Source organism: Mauremys reevesii, linkage group 6 (genome assembly GCF_016161935.1).
Source record: "Mauremys reevesii isolate NIE-2019 linkage group 6, ASM1616193v1, whole genome shotgun sequence".
Taxonomy (NCBI): Eukaryota; Metazoa; Chordata; order Testudines; family Geoemydidae; genus Mauremys; species Mauremys reevesii.
The window spans coordinates 15554398-15570523 of record NC_052628.1 but is presented as its reverse complement, the minus strand read 5'-3'; the positions used below and the strand labels follow the sequence as shown (position 1 = coordinate 15570523).

The 16126-nt window shown below is 40.6% G+C and overlaps 1 protein-coding gene across 1 annotated transcript in view; it reads left to right on the top strand.

Moving 5' to 3' along the window:
* Window positions 1-16126, top strand: part of CFAP53 (cilia and flagella associated protein 53) — a 31185-nt gene that overhangs the window by 14258 nt on the left and 801 nt on the right. The window contains exons 4-7 of the mRNA XM_039544297.1: window positions 4228-4531; window positions 9965-10183; window positions 13762-13978; window positions 14537-14639. Of these exons, the coding sequence (XP_039400231.1) occupies window positions 4228-4531; window positions 9965-10183; window positions 13762-13978; window positions 14537-14639 (843 nt within the window). The remainder of the gene's footprint in view (window positions 1-4227; window positions 4532-9964; window positions 10184-13761; window positions 13979-14536; window positions 14640-16126) is intronic.

Here is a 16126-nt window from a genome sequence, read left to right as displayed (position 1 = left end):
TCAGTCTCCTCTCACCTGAGCTACAAGCCATGCTGAGCTCTATGAAAAGCAAAAAAATGACTGTTGTGAGAAAAGGCAACTGGAACTAAAATGTTGTAAAGCATGTTAACCAAAGCATCCAACAGGCTGGAAAGGTGCTGAGCACTGTTGCTAACTTGAAGTGCCAACACAAAGCAACATCAGTGTGGGCAGCCAGGCTTGCAATGTCTAAAAGCTTTGTTTGTCCAAGCTCTTAAACTGAATTCATGTTACTGTAAGGCCTCAAATGTCTATGCCTTTCATTTATCATATGTGGTATCAAGGTCATGGTTATCTATAGCTTCTGGAATGCCCAGAGTACATATATAGTTTCCCAATTTTGTTGGCTTAGGTGAGAGGTTATCAGTTCTCCCTACTAGCTTAGATGCCCCACCACTCCTTCCAGATTCTTCTTCCCCCTCCCCTTCATGCCTTCTTCCATGCTGCCTCCCTTCAGTCCCTGTCTCTGTGCGCCAGGTGTTCCACCTTCTGTTCACATAGATCCCTCTTCAAAACTCACGTCTCCCCTCAAGGCCATCAGTGCTAACCAAAAATGTTGCCACCAACCAGTTCAGTTAAGGAAAAACCCTACAATGTAAAGCAGTGATCCTCAGAAGCATGTATGATTAGTTTCTTGTGTGACAGCTGTCATCCTGGCTGAAACACAAGGGATTGAACCCAGGACCTCCAGAGCTAAATGGCATGAGCTACTGCAGGTTGAGCTAAAGAGCCATACTTCTGTACTGTGGGGGCTATAATAATGGAGCAAATAATTAAGCAATCAGTTTGCAACCACCTAGAAGATAATGTGGTAAATAACAGCATGGATTTGTCAAGAACAAATTGTGTCAAACAAATGTAATAGCTTTTTTTGACAGGGTAACAAGCCTGGTGGATGGGGGAAGTGGTAGATGTGGTAAATTTTGACTTTAGTAAGGCTTTTGTTACTGTCTCACAAACAAACTAGGGAAATACAACCTAGATGGAGCTACTATATGGTGGGTGCATAACCAGTTGAAAAAAACTTCCCAAAGAGTAGTTATCAGTGGTTCACAGTCAAGCTGGAAGGGCATAACGAGTGTGGTCCCACAGTGATCAGTTCTGGGTCCAGTTCTGTTCAATATCTTCATCAATGATTTAGATAATGGCGTAGAGAGTACACTTACAAAGTTTTCAAATTATACTAAACTGGGAGGGGTTGCAAGTGCTTTGGAGGATAGGATTAAAATTCAAAATGATCTGGACAAACTGGAGAAATGGTCTGAAGTAAAAAGGATGAAATTCAATAAGGACAAATGCAAAGTACTTCACTTAAGAAGGAACAATCAGTTGCACACATACAAAATGGGAAATGACTGCCTAGGAAGGAGTACTGTGGAAAGAGATCTGGGGGGTCATAATGGATTACAAGCTAAATATGAGTTGTGGGGAGGGATAGGTCAGTGGTTTGAGCATTGGCCTGCTAAACCCAGGGTTGTAAGTTCAATCCTTAAGGAGGCCACTTAGGGATCTGGGGCAAAAATTGGTCCTGCTAGTGAAGGCAGGGGGCTGGACTCAATGACCTTTCAAGGTCCCTTCCAGTTCTAGGAGAGTGGTATATCTCCAATTATTACCTCAACAGTGTAACATGTTGCAAAAAAAAAAAAAAGCAATCATCATTCTGGGATGTATTAGCAGGAGTATTGTAAGCAAGACCTGAGAAGTAATTCTTTTGCTCTACTCTGCCCTGATTAGGTCTCAACTGGAGTATTCTGGCCAGTTCTGAGTGCCACATTTCAGGAAAGATGTGGACAAATTGGAGAAAGTCCAGAGAAAGGCAACACAAAAGATTAAAGGTCTAGAAAACATGACCTATGAGGGAAGATTGAAAAAACTGGGATGGGATGGTCTAGATAATACTTAGTTCTGCCACAAGTGCAGGGGACTGGACTAGATGACTTCTCGCAGTCCTTTCCAGTCCTATGATTATATGAACTCCTATCCTCCATGGACAGGTGTAATGCTGACAGAAGCCATTCATCAGTAGGCAGGATCAAACCTGGGACCTTTGAAGCTTAGGGTAGGTCTACACTACTGCTTAAATCAATCTAACTTATGTAAGAAAAAGATCCCCCTCCACCCAAGCGACAGTGACCTAAGCGCTGTCAACACCAGCACTATATCAGCAGGAGACGCTCTCCCGCTGACATAGCTTCTGTCTGTCACGGAGGTGGAGTAATTATGCCAGCAGGAGAGTAGTCTTCCATCAGCATAGAGTGTCTTCCTCAGACACACTACAGCAGTGCATCTGTGCCAATGTAGTGCTTCTAGTGTAGACCTGCCCTCAGTGTATGAGTCTGTACTGCACGAGCTAAAAGCCAGTTGGCTTTTAGCTAAGGCTGTAGCAGACTCATCAATCTCTAGCTGTGCTAGGTGCTACTAGAGGGGGACAGAGTGCCACACCAAGCAGGCATGGGTTACATACTTCCCATAGCTGAAGCATGTCCTGAACTTCCGAGACTTCCTAGTTGATATCCCAGACGAGCCCCCACTTGTAATGCTGACACAGACCCAGGTCATCGGTGGACGGATTGACCCTGGGACCTTTGGAGCTAAATGCACGGGCTTCTACTGCCTGAGCTTAGAGAGCGATGTGCATGCAGAGTTCTACTGAAGTTAATGAGAATTAGTGTGAGAGTAAGGGGCTGTGCATGTGAATCCCATTGCAGGCATGGGACCTAAGGCATAACCATCTTCTGAGGCGCCTGCAGCATTTTGTGTCTGATTTGTACGGTTCTGTTTATTTAGACTGTAATTTCATTGGAGCAAAGGAAGTGTTTTTCTTTGTATCTTATACAGCACCGTACTCACTGTCAGTGCTTAGCAGATGATAATAGAGCCAGAAGGGGCAATGTTCATTATGGACAGGTCCTCAGTAGCAACATCCAAATCTGTTACTTTCACTTTCAGGGCTGACAAACAAAATTTTAATTTGTATCTTTTTAGGTGAGAAAAAATCCTAAATAATGGGATTTCTTTGGTATTTGTTCCATTATTGCAGTTATGACACTTTTGTGCTCCACCCTGATAACTGCAATACTAAAGGATAGTTTGATGAATATTTAATAATTTTTGCTATACAAAATTATCAGACTAAATAGTCAATGTATAAAATAATAATTGCACATTATTCAAATAACTACTAGTTAGTTGTCATACAGTAGTTCCTAAAATACAGTAAATGATCTATCTATATTGATGATCACAATGAATTCCTAAGTGAGCACTGCAATAAACTGTTGAAGATGGTTTTCTATGAGCATTAAATAATGTGGGATATTTTTAGTTAATAAATGCATATATGCTCTTCAGGATGATAATTCTTCATGCTGATAAATATTCACCATTATCTGTTACCTTCCTTTTTGTTTTTACTTTATGTTGATGGTGAACAATGAAACTGCACAACCGGTTTATAGAGTGAATTAAAATGCTTGACACTAAATTGTTCACACTAAATATATATTGATAGCATATGTTGATATTAATTGGAGTTCACTTATAAAAATTAAAGCAGAAGTGCTCTTGAAATATCAATTTTTTCCCCTTAAATTGAAGGTAAAATATTCATTTTGTATAACCCAGGTGCAGTGAATAAATGAAAGCTAAAATTGTGTTATTGATGTTATATCATTAAACAGGTGTGTTGCTTGTTTGTTGAATGATACTTAATATCTATTCATGGTTGTTCCTGCCATTTTCATAAATGATCCTGGAAAATGTCTGAATTTATTTAATCAAATGTTACTAAAATCTGGTATGTTCTTACTGAACAGTGTAACAGAGATTCCAGCACTGGTGATCAGTTTCTGAATGTGATTCAGCTTCAGGGTTATAGCAAATGCTAAGACAGAAAGTTGGAATGTGTATAATTATATATTCTCTATTTTACAGATGGGTAAACTGAGGCATGTAGCTTAAGGACTTGCTCCTACTTCCATGAATGTCAATGGAAAAATTCCTGTTGACTTCACTGGTGCAAGATGAGGTGCTTAGTGACTTTCCCAGGCCTTAGCAAGAGTTGGTGTTAGAATCAGTTTTAGAATTAGGCAATTTCTGGCTCTGTGTCCTGTGGTCAGATCATTGGACCCTGACTCTGTCTCCATCAAAAGTCACCAAACTAGCTGCCTATTATCTTATGACTTTTTTTGTCATTATATACATGTTCAGAGAACAGTGTGAAGAGGTTCGTTTACAATGGAGTCAGAGACATCAGAGAGAGGTGTGTTCAGACCGACTGGCCCAACTGGCCCTTAAGGAAGAATTGAAGAAACAAGAGAAGAGGGAGGAACAGATATTTGCAGAGCTTTGGGAAGAGGACCGATTGGCCAAGGAAAAACGAGGGATAGAGGACTTCCAGAAAAAATCCGAACAGAATCAAGAATTGCTGAATGTGCTTAATGCCCAGGTAGCTGCACTGGATGCTCAAAAAGAGGAGGCAAAGCGACTGAAAGAAGAAGAGGCTCGATTAGTGGTAATTTGATATTGTTTTCAGTGCAGGGTCATAATTAAAGTTTTACCTTCCGTGGATATTTAAATTAGTGTGCACCTGACTTGAATCTGCTGCTGATTTTTCACTGCAGGCTACAAAGCTCACCTGTGTTAATAAAATTTTTCTGAAGGAACAGGTTGAAGGATAAATGTTTTTAGTCTGACTGGGCTGGGAGTGGTTGAAAATTGACCTGGAGTGAATAGAATCTTCTTATGTGTGGTTTTCAATGACTGAAATGCTCAGAGCCTAGCTTTGGGGAAGGGACTGTCTACTAGTATTTGGCGGTGATTTTCAAAGAGAAAATGGAAATTGGGCATCCAGCTCCATCAGGTTGCTTTGAAAATAGCCTATATTTCTACAGCATCTAGCACAGTGAACCTGGGTGTGGCCTAAAGCACTCTGTAATACAAATAATACTGAGCACTCGATAATAATAGATGCATATTATAAATCACAGGGTACTTAAAGCTGTCTTTCATTTAAAGTAATGGGAAGTAAGCATCCAAATCCCTTTGGTCTCTTTGAAAATCTCTGCCATGTAGCAGTAAACAGTCCATACACCATTTCAATAATTTCAAACCACACATAGGAAAATTTCTGTTTGCTCCAGGGCAACTTTCAGGGCACACCCCGCCAAACTAAAATCACCTGTCTTTCAACGTACTCCTTTAGGGAAAAAAATATTAAAACAGATAGGCTTTGCAGCCTGCTCTAAAAGTCATTTCTGTGAAAGAAGAGGTGGAAGTTGGTAACATCATTTTTTCAATGCTGTGTCTGCCTCTACTACTACTTAGAGGTTTCATTTAGGTTTAGCACAGGCAATGGACAGCAAAGTATGTCTGTGTATCCTTGTTTTATCAACATGTTTATGTTAGGGCCTAGCACACATTATTTGAAAGCTGTTTTCTCTCTACGCAATAATATCATAGTATTTTATTGCTTTGAAGACAATTTTGCTCCTTCTACTAAACTCGTCTAATGTTCAGAAATGCTTTGGCAGCATTGATAAATAGGCACAGCATAGCCAATTTCTACTAGCCATTGCAATGGAAATGGATTATTTAGGGAGAAAAATAATTCTATCTTTGCTGTCTTGGACCCTGTCCATCTTACAGCACTAACCTGTGCTAGCTGTAGCTCTTAGAAAATGATTGCTAAGTTAATATGATTTACATGCATGGTGCAGAGGTGTGTTTTGCAGAAACATGCTTCAGCCTTTCTGGAATGTCCACATTCAATCCTGCTAAAACTATGTCCATATCTTCCAGAGGATGAACACTGTGGGAGTTTTGTGCTGCCATCACATGATGCCACACACCATCGTACAGTGGATGCAGTGCACTGCAGACATTATCCAACATGGATGCAGATCAGTCCTTTGTCACAGCTGCTACTGCTCATTTTTTTGCCATTCATAGGCATCAGACTGCTTCTGGCTGGAGAAGTCGGTTGAGAGCAGGGAGGTTAAATACCCTGGGTAGTAGCTGCATTATTACTATTATACAGCTCTGTTCTATCTCATGGGCCTGGTTTGGCAGTCGAGTGTTGTGTATGCTGTGTATCAAATACTAGACTATCAATCTACTCTTTGGAGGCCTGAGAGAGTGGAGCTGGCAAACTAATCTGTCTGCAACCTGTATCTGTTTTGAGGAGGGTACCCCTAAACAAAGAGTGTTGTACATTAGCACACTTACTTGGTGTTGGCAGCTGGGATATCAGTCAGTGGGATGATTAGTATGGCTTTGGCTGACGTTGCATACCGGTAACAAACATTTATGTTTTGGACTCAGGCACTCAGATGCTACAATGATGAGTTTGGGATAAATGCCTAAACAGATAATTTGCTTGCTGGTGTTAAGGAAGCTTGGAGAATGGGGTAAATAATTCTGGCATTAGCATCTCTATCATATGTTGGCAAATTTTACAGTTGTTACTAGAGATGTATTTCCTAATTCACTCCTCATCCTGTCCCACCCTTGATCTTTATTCCATTGGTTGTCGTTTATTTTTCAAATGATTTCTCTGACATCCTGTATCTCCATTCATTGATGATCACAATGGTCCATTCTGGCCTTACGATACATAAGCTATGAATCTCTCATTAATTCTTGATTTTTCTGATGCCTGACTGTGGTTCCCTGTGAAATCTTTTTGGAATTTGACTTACTGCTCTCTGAAGCTGAGGGCTCAGCTACTCTTTCCACTGAGTGGTGACATGATGCTGTTAACTTTTTCTTCAGCCTCCTCTGAAGATGTATTGTAAACCATGAATTTACCCACGTAGGCCTCCATTTTCAAAAGTGAATAGTGATTGTTTTTGGCTGCCCAACTTGAGACACCTTAAAGGGGCCTGATTTTGAGACATGCTAAGGCATCTTTAAGGTGTCTCAGGTTAGGCACCCAAAAACTGAGGTAGCCAGAAATCACTTGTCACTCTTGAATTAGTCTTTATTATTTATCCACATTGCCTCCTTTTCCCCCAGATCCCCCATTTTAGTGATAAATGTAGTGCTCATGAAAGTGGCAATGGTCATGCTATTCTGACTGGGAGTCGGGCAAGCACTACACAAGTTTCCCTGTACATCTCTTCCATTGCACTTCAGTCCTCACTTGCTATAAGACTGTAAATAGGTTAAAAAATTGACAGTGTTTCAGTACCACAACTATACAAACTTATGTAGAATAAACACTGTGGATCAAATTCGACTTCATTCTCATGCAATTACACTGAAGATAGAATTTGGCCAAAAACCTGTATAAACTGCCTCCTCCTCCAATAACTTGCCATTACTCTGCATCGTTTTTCTCTCCTTTACTGTTCAACATCTTCATCATACATGGGGTGACTCAGATACAGTGATTTCTGATATTTTTATTATTTTTACAGTGCTCAAAAGTGTGCTGGGCTCTTCCCAGTTCAGATTAACAGACTCCATCTCTGCCCTGGAGCGCTTACATTGCCATCAGTAACTTTGAAGCAGAATTGCAGACTCAGTGCACAATTTATGTCCCAGCATGGTATCCAGTTATTTTCTTAAAAAGGGGAGCTTTTCCACTGTGTAGGAAAGATAGGAAGTATGGCAAGAGACCACTCTGGCTTAACCAGGAGATCTTCAATGATCTAAAAATCAAAAAGGAATCCTACAGAAAGTGGAAACTAGGTCAAATTCCACAGGATAAATATAAACAAATAGCACAAGTATGTAAGGACAAAATTAGAAAGGCCAAGGCACAAAACAAGATCAAACTAGCTAGAGACATAAAGGGTAATAAGAAAACATTCTACAAATGCATTAGAAGCAAGAGGAAGACCAAGGACAGGGTAGTCCTGTTACACAATGGTGGTGGTGGGGGGATAACAAAAGAAAATGTGGAAGTGGCAGAGGTGCTTAATGACTTCTTTGTTTCGGTTTTAACCAATAAGGTTGGTGGTGATTGGACATCTAACATAGTGAACGCAAGTGAAAATGAGGTAGGATCAGAAGAGGCTAAAATAGGGAAAGAACAAGTTAAAAATTACTTAGACAAATTAGATGTCTTCAAGTCACCAGGGCCTGATGAAGTGCATCCTAGAATACTCAAGGAGCTGACTGAGGAGATATCTGAGCCATTAGCGATTATCTTTGAAAAGTCATGGAAGATAGGAGAGATTCCAAAAGACTGGAAAAGGTCAAATATAGTGCCAATCTATAAAAAGGGAAATAAGGACAACCTGGGGAATTACAGACCAGTCAGTTTAACTTCTGTACCCGGAAAGATAATGGAGCAAATAATTAAGCAATCAATTTGCAAACATCTAGAAGATAATAAGGTGATAAGTAACAGTCAGCATGGATTTGTCAAAAACAAATTGTGTCAAACCAACCTGATAGCTTTGTTTGACAGGGTAACAAGCCTTGTGGATGGGGGGAAGCAGTAGACGTGTAATATCTTGACTTTAGTACAGTAACTCCTCACTTAAAGTCATCCTGGTTAACGTTGTTTTGTTGTTACGTTGCTGATCAATTAGGGAACATGCTCGTTTAAAGTTGTGCAATGCTCCCTTCTAATGTCATTGGGCAGCCACCTGCTTTGTCCACTGCTTGCAGGAAGAGCAGCTCATTGCAGCTAGCTGATGGGGGCTTGGAACCAGGGTGGACCGGCAGCCCCCATATCAGCTCCCCGCTCCCGTAAGTTCCCTGTTTCCCTCTGCTGCAGCCTCCTAGCAGGCGAGCAATTGCCGGCTTTCAGCTGTCCCTCCCACAACTGCCATGTGCTGCTTCTGCCCTTGGCATTGGAGCTGCTTCCAGAGACTCCTGCTTGCTGTATATATATAGTCTTTTGTCTGGTGAAAAAAAATTCTCTGGAACCTAACCCCCTCATATACATTAAATCTTATGGGGAAATTGGATTCACTTAAAGTCGCATTTTTCAGGAACATAACTACAACACTAAGTGAGGAGTTACTGCAAAGCTATTGATACTGTTTCACATGACCTCATAAACAAACTAGGGAAATGCAACCTAGATGGAGATACTATAAGGTTGGTGCAAAACTGGTTGGAAAACCGTTCCCACAGAGTCGTTATCAGTGGTTCACAGTCATGCTGGAAGGGCGTAATGAGTGGGGTCCCACAGGGATCAGTTCTGGATCCGGTTCGGTTCACAATCTTCATCAGTTATTTAGAGAATCGCATAGAGAGTACACCTATAAAGTTTGCAGATGCTACCAAGCTCTGAGGGGTTGCAAGTGCTTTGGAGGATAGGGTTATCATTCAAAATGATCCTGATCTACTGGAGAAATAATCTGAAGTAAATAGGATGAATTTCAATAAGGACAAATGCAAAAGGAGGGAACAATCAGTTGCACACATACAAAATGGGAAATGACTGCATAGGAAGGAGTATCTGGAAAGGGATCTGGGAGTCATAGTGGACCACAAGCTAAATATGAGTCAACAGTGTAGCACAGTGGAGATACTCTGAATTTACACTGGTGTAACAGGAAGCAGAGGTTGGCTCTATTATTAGAAATGGCTATAGTTAATATTTATTGTACACAGATTCTTTTGTCTGAAAATTTTAAAGTGTTCAGATACAAATAATGAATTGATGCTACTCTTGATTTGCAACAACATATGAATCATTGCCCATCATAAGTATTTAGAGAGCGCCAATCTCTCCATTTGGCAATGAAACATACATGATAATTAGAAAATTCTGAATTCTAATGAATAATATGCTAAAATATTCATGCTTTAACAACTGTATTAGATGACAATAGTAAATCTGAAATCCCCTAGCATCAGCAAGCAAAATCTTCAATATTTATCTTCCCATTTATATGTTCCAATTAAACTAATCCCAGCCATCTTTTTTTTTTTTGAAGTTATACAGTGATCTTGCAAGTTGGCTGCTCTTCTTTTATTGTTGCAGGAAGAGGAAATGAAGCTGTTTAAACTAGAAAATGAGCGAGTTCAGATGGAGAAATTACAGAAACAGAAGGAACACAGGGACATGTTGATCAGTTCAGCTCGGGCAAAGATGAAGCGTCTTAATCGGGAAAAACAAGAGGAACTTGCTCTAGACATGAAGATCCTAGAACGATTTTCCCATGAATCCCAGGAAGACACAGAGGGAAAAAATCAAAGAAAAGTAAGAGCAAAGGGCATTTGGTCTTTTTCAAATTGTCTGATCTCCTGACTTGGACTAATTCCATTGACCTCAATGGCGTTACATAGGTGTGAGATTGGAATCAAGCTCTATTCTGTTTATAAATTGATTTTTTTTGTTGGAAATCTTTTTATATTTTATTAAGGTCTTTGCATATTTCATTTCTTCTTGCCTGCGATCTACTTTTCTAAAGGAGCCTGCTGTCATGTTAAAGGAAGAGGGAAACATTTTAAAATGAATAGCATTAGCTAGCAGCAAAGAATCCTGTTGCTGCTTTTACAGATCCAGACTAACACGGCTACCCCTCTGATACTTGACAGCATTAGCTAGGTTTGCACTTGACCAGATTAGAGGTCTGGGGCAAAGGACGAATCCCAGAGGATCATGGAATCTAATCTGGTCTGACCCACATGCTGCTTCTACTGTGTTCAAGTCAGTGGCTCTTTTGGGGCTTTACACAACCTGGCCGGGAATATAAGTTAGTCTAATGCTAAGCTTTCTGCAGTTTCATGGATGTTGTTGACTGGATATTTATAACTACAGAGAAAAATAAATCTTATTTAAACTGAACTGAAATGTATTTAAATACTAACAAAATTGTTTAAAATCTTTAATTATTAGCTAGATATATGTGTAGTTTAAGTTTGCAATTGAAATACTTTAAATGGCACAAGCTGACTTGAATTCAGACTTCTCTGTCTCTACTACAAATTCACTAGCACTTAAGGTTCAGTCTTGCATTGTGCTATTGGGCTTTTGCTTTTTTATGATTTATAAAGATAGCCTGAAGGAAAAAAGGGAAGGGAATCCTGCTTGCTTTATACTTTAGAAATTGAAGTCTTGTTTTTAATCAGGCTGTTCGCAACCATTTTTTTTAACTATTTATCTCCAGCTTCCTTTCCTAGTATTGAAAGGATGTTTCTGTTAAAGTTCAATACCTGTCCCCTTCAGTTAAGGTGTTAGAGCTCGTAATAAACATCTCTGTTTCCTGAAAACATCTGAGTTCAAGAAACCTGCTATTTTTTAAATTAAAAACAAGTAGATTCACCACCGCCTGGAAACAAAAAAATCTTTTGCAGGTTACCATTAAAGCTGAGCAAGGAACTGCACTCTTTATTCTGCTTTATAAGCTAGTGCATGTTAGGGAAATGCTGCAAATATTTCCTGCATTCATAGCACTGGTTCCGTTCCACTGGGGTTAGGCAACAGCGGGAACCCTGGTATAGAAAAGGTACAGGTCTGCCACTGACATTTAAAGCACCATGTCAGTTAGACCTGTTCAGAGCAAAGTTAGATGACCTGGTGCTTAACACTGATGATACCCAGCATTGCTAGCAGTGGTGGAGCTGAACTGGTGTTCTTAACAGTGGGAGGTTTTTGCTTTCAGCATAGACAAGACTGGTAAAGTTAATGGCTGTTACAGGAAAAAGTCAGAGTCCTAAACTCAGATTCTGGCACGTAATTGAAAGAAAAAATAATTTTGAACTATGTAGTTAGAAAATGTATGTATTTGTATGAATGAGTCTACGTATTCTGTAAGTGATTTACCCTAGGATTTTAAGGAGTTTTTTCAGATTTAAAAGCACTGCAGTTTACTTTCAAAAGAGGGCTAGAGTTTCCTTAGAAGATAGGTTGTTGTATTAAAAGTCACTAGTCTGGGTTCTATTCCTGGCTTTGCCACAAAGCTGCTGTGTTACTTTGGGCAAGTTACTTCATTTCTCAATGCCTAAGTTTCCCCTGCTGCAAAATGGGGATCATGATTACAAAAAAAAGGTAAAGAGCTTTGAGATCTACAGAAGAAAGTGCTATAAATGAACTAAGTTGGATCATGCTGGCTCAAATTATTCTTCTGTGTTCAAATTTACTGTCTAGATTCATCAATTCAAAATATTATGTTATGCTTTACGAAACTTTTTTCTTGATTTCATCAGAAATGTAAATTTTAGCCTAATGATGCTTCCGATGCTAAAGAAAGGTTTTCAGTCTTGATAAGATGCAATAATGCTGGAAATATTTCATAATTTGAACTGAGTTTGTTTCAAATTCAGGTTTAATTTATTTTTACAGTAATTGGCCAAGCTTGTGAGTTCCTACATTCAACATGATGGCATTTCTCTGTCTGTTTGTATGTAATGCAATAACTTTTGAATACCGCATCCAACCAATTCCAATATGTCAGGGAGTGTTGTGGGTGTCAAGGGACAGAATCCTATGAAAAATGGGAAAACTGGCGGGGGGGGATAGGGGATTGTGACAGGGTGTACGAACCCTGCACCAGGTAGGAAGGAGTTAAGGAGTGCTCTTGGCTGCAGTGGCCTGCCCTGCCACATCTGCAAGTCATGTTAGGAATGGAGGCGGGGTTTGACACTGGGGAAGCTCACTACCTCCTGGGCAGCTCTGGGAGAACAGCAGAGTGCTGAGCTTCCCGCCTCCCAGGGAGAGGCCTGGAAGAGAGCAGAGTCTAAAAGAAGTCCCCTGAGGTGAAGGGCCCTGTATCCTGTTCCTTGTGCTAAGGAACCAGTGGACTTTGAGCCATACCCTTCAGAGTGCTATTGAGCACCCCACTTGAGTGACTGGACACAGAGTGAACATACAATTCTGTCACCTCCCCAAGAGGCACTGTTGAAGGACCAAAACCCTGCTGGAGAGACATAGAGCCCATTGCATCTGATCAGCAGACTTATCAGCTTCAGAGGGGAATACACACAGCCGCTGCCAATGCTGGGGGGGAGCAGTGGTATGCGGGAAAGGGAAACCTGGGAGGGACACAGGGCCCCTGCCACCAGGCAAAGGGGCAGCAAACAGAGCCCTTAGCATGTCAGAGGAATGAGGGACGTTGGTATTGGGGAAGGAAGGAGTGTGGAGCACACAGAACCCCTGGCATGATGGAGGGTGGGGGATTGCAGGGAGTCCCTGAAATAGAGGGAGGGTAGCACGCAGGGAGTTTATGCAGGCTGTGGAGGGATGCAAGGAGCCCCTGCTGTAAGAGCTCGTCCTACAGATGCTATGAGGTGCACAACTCTCTGGTAATAATACTTTTCAGTGATAGGGTGTGATTCTCTTCTCACATCAGTGTAAATCCAGTATAACTCCTTTTGAACTCAATGGAATGACCACTGTAAAACTGGAGCACAAAGTGATTAAGTGACAGCGAGATATGGCAGAGTTTGGAAAAGAAGCCAAGGGCATGTCTGTGCTGCATCTGAGAGCAAGCCTCCCAGCCCTGCTCAACTGACTTCTACTAGTGGAGCTCATGCTAGTGTGCTAAAAACAGCTGTGTAGATGGTGCTGCTTTGGCTGGAAGCTTGGGGTCTGAAGCATGGGATGGCTTGAGAAGTCAAGCTCCAGCCTGAGCCACAACATGTACACAGCTGTTTTTAGTGCACTCACGCAAGTCTGTGCACCCAGGCTGGGAGTCTCGCTCTCAGATGCAGCATAGACATGCGCCCAGTCTTTGTCCCAGTCTACCACCAGACACTCCTTTCCATGAATAAAATAACTTTTGAAATGCCTTTTTGAACTAGCTTATTGACAGTCTATATACCATCCACATTTTGTAGCAAGAGCTGTTCAAGGAGCAGCAGATGTATCGGGAATATCTGGCTCAACAATTGGAAGAGGAGACGCGTCGAGAGAAAGAAATGGACAAGCTGCTGGAGGAAGAGATAGAGAAGTCTTGGGCCAAGAAGGCTGAGCAAATGAGATTGGAAAAGGAAGCTAGGAAACGGCTAATGAAAGATGTCCTGGATACAAGACGACTGCAGATTGAGGAGAAGTGTAAGAAATTTCAGCACAGTTAGTCTGTGGGTCAAGTACCGCCCATGGTAAAGTGAATGCAAGTTCTGTCATAGTCAATTGAGATGGCACATACTTTCCCTGAAAGTGGAATTTGGCCCCAAGTGCATGTGGGGGACAAATGGAGGACCCTGATATGGGGTCGTGAGGGGGGCACACAAAGAATTGGGGACACATACTGCATAGACACTATTACAACAAATACGACAGTGCTATTGCATTAGGGACCAATCCTACAGTCTTATTCATACAAACAGTCTTTACTCATGCTAGTTATCCCATTGACATGAGTGAAACAAAGACTAATCAAATAAAGATTGTAGGAGTAAGCCCTTATTTCAGAACATTCTGAAATTGTATATGTGAAATCCTCTCTTCTAAGTGACAGATGTGGGTGCAAAAATACCAACAACATCTCTCCTATTGCTTTTGTGCCTTTCCAGAAGCAGCAAGACTCAAGCCTGCCATTTAGAATAAGCTATTTGGGTTTAAGTTTACATCCTTCCAAGGTTAGCAGTGCATTTATTTTTCCTTTTGCAGTGGAGAGAAATGCAAAGCAGCAGGAAGAACTTGCTCAGGACAAGGAACTATTAGCTGAAGCCATTAAAGAACTCAATTCTATAGAAGAAGAAAAATATTTAAGGTATGTTTTCCTTCTGATGTCAGTAAGTTTTGTAATAAAGTTGAGTCTTAAACTCTTCAGAATTGAATAATTCTCATTTTGAAGTAGTAATGTAATAGCAATGGGCTTTATTCTGCGCAAATTTTCTCTGCAGGTGCGATACTGTCTAGCCAATTTGCTATTGACTATTCAGTAGTACCTATGTTATACTGAAATTGGTATTACACAACCACCCAAACCTGATTGTTCATACACAGTTGTATTCCACCAAGTGTAATTGTCTTGAGCTTACTGGTTGTTTTTAGTAAGTACATACCCATATGCTGAGTTTTGAGAGAGATTAATTCAGCTACTTAAGCATAAGAGTTGGAATGTTCTGGCTTATTGCAAAACTTTATCCACCCTTGAAGAATATTGACTGACAATGCATTCAGGCATTGAAACACAAGACCACACCATCAGAACAAATACTCACTAGCTTATGCTCGCCTGAGGAAAGAGTACTAGTACTTAGCACTCTCTGAAATACAGCGGTTCTAGATGTCATGTACACAGGCCTTTCTTTACAGTTTCATTTTACTATAAATAATGTATTATCCACTTGATTCCTTTTCCATACGGTTGCCCATTCTGATGCTTATTTAGAGAAAGTAATGGAGTAGCCCCTTCCAGAACCAATATCTGTTTCATTCCATGGTATTTTGGCAAAAGCTTTACGGTTAACAGAAAAGTTCTCTGACCATCTCTAGGCTTTGGTGGCAATCACACTCTGTGGAAGAAGAGGTGCTGGCCATATCACTTAAAACAGATGTGCTGCACTTTTTTGTCAGTGTCAGGAAGCAGAGTCTTGCCACATGGCTCACACAGCGCCTCATTAATGCACTGGTTTTGAGGAAACTGTTGACACTTAAGTACCATGGTGATGGGTGCTTTAGAAATACATGAGGTAGGTAGATGGGCTGTTCAAACAGCACTCCAGAGGATAGCAAAGGTTAAGTGCAGGTCTTGGGATAGAACTCACTTTCTTCTCCCAAGCCATTTCTCAGAGTAATGTTAGCATAAGGCCATGGCAGGAATCTCTGGCCTGCCTTCTTATATGGAAATACATAATAGAGTTATCTTAAAAACAAGGGAGGGAAAATTGGATATTAGGGTGCTACAGGCATGAAACATAGCCAGATAAAAACCTAGACCTAACAATTAAGTATATTCTGTATAATCCTCTGTCATCTCCTTACCACAATAACAGACAGATAAAGAGTTACAGAGATTTTGTGGGGGGGAAAGCATACAACTTGTTATTTGATTAATGATTGTATGTTCACTGATCATTGTTAAACACTGAGATTGTACTCTGATTTATAAGCCACAGTAAAGACATATTGTGCCCCCAAAGAGTTTACAGTTTATTAAAATGTGGTGGTTGTTCATTAGAATAGTAGTTAATGATAACAAGTAGGAGTTTTAAGCAGTATTTCACATAAGATTGATCAATGATACCACAAGAA